This window comes from Sinocyclocheilus rhinocerous, unplaced genomic scaffold (assembly GCF_001515625.1).
Source record: "Sinocyclocheilus rhinocerous isolate Xijiao unplaced genomic scaffold, SAMN03320098_v1.1 scaffold481, whole genome shotgun sequence".
NCBI classification, from domain to species: Eukaryota; Metazoa; Chordata; class Actinopteri; order Cypriniformes; family Cyprinidae; genus Sinocyclocheilus; species Sinocyclocheilus rhinocerous.
In genome coordinates, this window is record NW_015657695.1 from 643,266 (window position 1) to 646,102 (window position 2,837).

The 2,837-nt window shown below is 34.0% G+C and overlaps 1 protein-coding gene across 6 annotated transcripts in view; it reads right to left on the reverse strand.

The window, feature by feature from the left end:
* LOC107721496 (pyridoxal-dependent decarboxylase domain-containing protein 1-like) overlaps positions 1-2,837 on the reverse strand; it is a 26,571-nt gene that overhangs the window by 15,892 nt on the left and 7,842 nt on the right. For all 6 annotated transcript variants that reach the window (XM_016529525.1, XM_016529524.1, XM_016529529.1 and 3 more), the window contains 2 exons: positions 1,914-2,103; positions 1,696-1,764 (listed from right to left, as the gene is read on the reverse strand). In XM_016529525.1, the coding sequence (XP_016385011.1) occupies positions 1,696-1,764; positions 1,914-2,103 (259 nt within the window). The remainder of the gene's footprint in view (positions 1-1,695; positions 1,765-1,913; positions 2,104-2,837) is intronic.

Sequence of the window (2,837 nt, forward strand, 5' to 3'; positions counted from 1 at the left end):
TGTGCATACGGACATCTGACTGCTGAGTAGTGATTGTGTTTTTCAGCAATAGTGCGCACCCTTAATTTACAGAGAAAAGAAGGTCAGGGAAAAATCCGTAGATGGAAAAATGTCCATACAAGTTCTTTGTGCATTTTTCTTTGTTTCTACTTGTTACTTTGCACTTTTTTGTTAGAAAATGTTTATTTACTATTTATTCAGGTTTTTTAAGGTATCTAATATTTTGACACTTCATTTCCATCTAAATATTCTTAAAAATTAAACGTTTGTTGTAATTTGGAAGTGTGTAGGCCTTCTTGCATTATTATGCTGTTACATTATGATTATATATTCAGTGGCATAAAATGGTGTTTAAAATTACAATAATATCGCTTATCGCAATTATTTCTGGGGCAATATATTGCACAACAAAAAGTTGTTATCGTGACAGACCTACTGAAAAGAATTATCACGGCTAAATATTATAAATATTAAGTAGCACAAATGTTTTTACCTTTGATAACAGTTGTTTGAGCAGCAACCTAACATATTTATTTATTTATTGAATTTTTTAACACCATCATGTCAGCAGCAACTCAATAACTCAATAAATAACAAAAGTCATACAATTAACAAGACGCTACATAAGACATTTAAGGTTAATACTAGACAAATTCTAAAATACACTTAGGTAATACTTTTTAAAATAAATCAGTTAGGCTCAAACCAATTTCCAAATACAAATGTTGTCTATTTACCTTAAAAACAGTCAAATCAGCATATTAGAATGATTTCTGAAGGATCATGTGACACTAGCCGGGTTTCCATCCAAAGCTGCGAATTTAACTTATGCACAAAACTGAAATATCGTATAAAATATTTGTGAATAAGCACCGTTTCCATCCAACGAGTCAAAGAGAACAAAATCGTCACTTCCTGGTAAACTGGCACTATATATCACTAAGAAAAGTAGGAGAAGCCACTGAATATAATAATTTTCATATACTGTATAATAAAATAAATTACTTGCGCCTCAAAGCGAGCAGAAAAACAAAATAAATGCAGTCATTGCTTTCGGAGGTGGATGCCTGCTGTTTGGGAACGCAGTCGTGTAACAGTTAATTGTAACAGGCAATTATACAGAAATACTTTGATGACTGAATTTGCTCGGGCATTTCAAAATGACCAAACAACATTTCAGATGCTGTTGAACAAGATCGGTCCGCTGGTTAGTCAGGTTTTGTCGTCCCATAGTGCAAAGTCACATTACTTTTTTGATGTGCATGGAGAAATTTACTCGGCAAATGCGTTTCCATCTCCCATTATTTGCAATAACACTTTTTCGCACAAGCCGGAAACCACCTCAAGCGAGCGTAAAAGCTTTTTTGCAAATTAAAGGATTTTTATTAGAAATTTGGCGTTTCCATCACTCGTTTCTGATGTGATACTTCAAAATGCGCATAGAAACAGGGTGATGGAAACATAGCTACTGAAGACTAAAGTAATGGCTGCTGGAAATTCAGCTTTGCAATCATAGGAATCAATTACATTTTAAAATATATTAAAATAGTTCATTTAAATTGCAATATATTTACCAATATCACTATTTTTACTGTGTTTTTGGTCAAATAAATGCAGCCTTGGTGAACCCAAGAAAAATCCCTTTTAAAAACATAAATAAATTCTAAACTTATCTACCAAAAGACAACTTCCTACCATTCGGTGCAACGAGCCAAACATGGTGTTACAGGGCACAATACAAAGACTTGACAGAGGCAGTCCCAGCTGAAAAACAAACACACAAAAAGTTGTCTTATCAAAGTAAGCAGTATCCACTACACATAAACACACACACATTTTTTTGATATAGTGAGGTAATGTGAAACATTTCAGATCCTGCAGCACTGATGTGTGACGTGGAGGTGACATTGTACCTGGCTGCAGAGATGTTGTCCCAGGCCAGGTCTGCATGCAGCACTTTGGTAAATCACAGGATGTTTAGAGCTGAGCAATGTAAAGCCCTCTGTAGCGTAGTCCTCATAATGAGTATTAATAGCTAGCCGACACACCTTCACCAGCCCCTCACGGTCATCTTCATGATAATATGCTGAGCCATTTTCATATCTACGAAAAAGAATTAACTTTGAAATATCTTAAATGTAATCTTTAGCAAATCTCAAAATGGAGATCCATTTTTATTCTGTTCATTATAACGTTATGATGTCTAAATTTAGCAACATTTAAAATTACTGGTTTTAGTTTTTAGTGTTTTATTTAAATTTTGGGACAAAATACTATAGAATTTTAATATTTATATATATTGGTATCAGCCAAAATTGTAAAAATCAGTGCATCCTTAAAAAAATACCTGTAGAAGAAGTTAAACCATACAGTAATTTGTAGGGATGCACGATATTATCGGACTGATATCGGATATCGATACTGTTATCGATAATTTTTCATATCGATATGAAAAATTATGCCGATATGTCTTGCCGATAAGAGGAATGTGTTAACTCGTATGTGCTCAGGGTGTGCTAGCGATTAGATCACGTCAGCATTGTGGCTCATTCTTGAAGCAAAGTTTTGTCTGAATGATGATTAGATTGACTGTTTGGATCACTGCAATTAATCTGTGAAAGCACTTACAGAATGTGCGTTCGGTGTGTGATAGAGTGAACAGGTCCTAGCCCGTTCTGTAAGGAGTTTTAATCTGTAGGGGGCGCTGTTGGCCTATTTCTAATTAAAAAGTAAAAGTAAAATAGCCTACACAAATAACATTTAGACTGTGTTTCTGATTAAATAAAGCAGTAATGAAAAATGAAACATGAAAAAAAAAAATCACAAACATGACACTT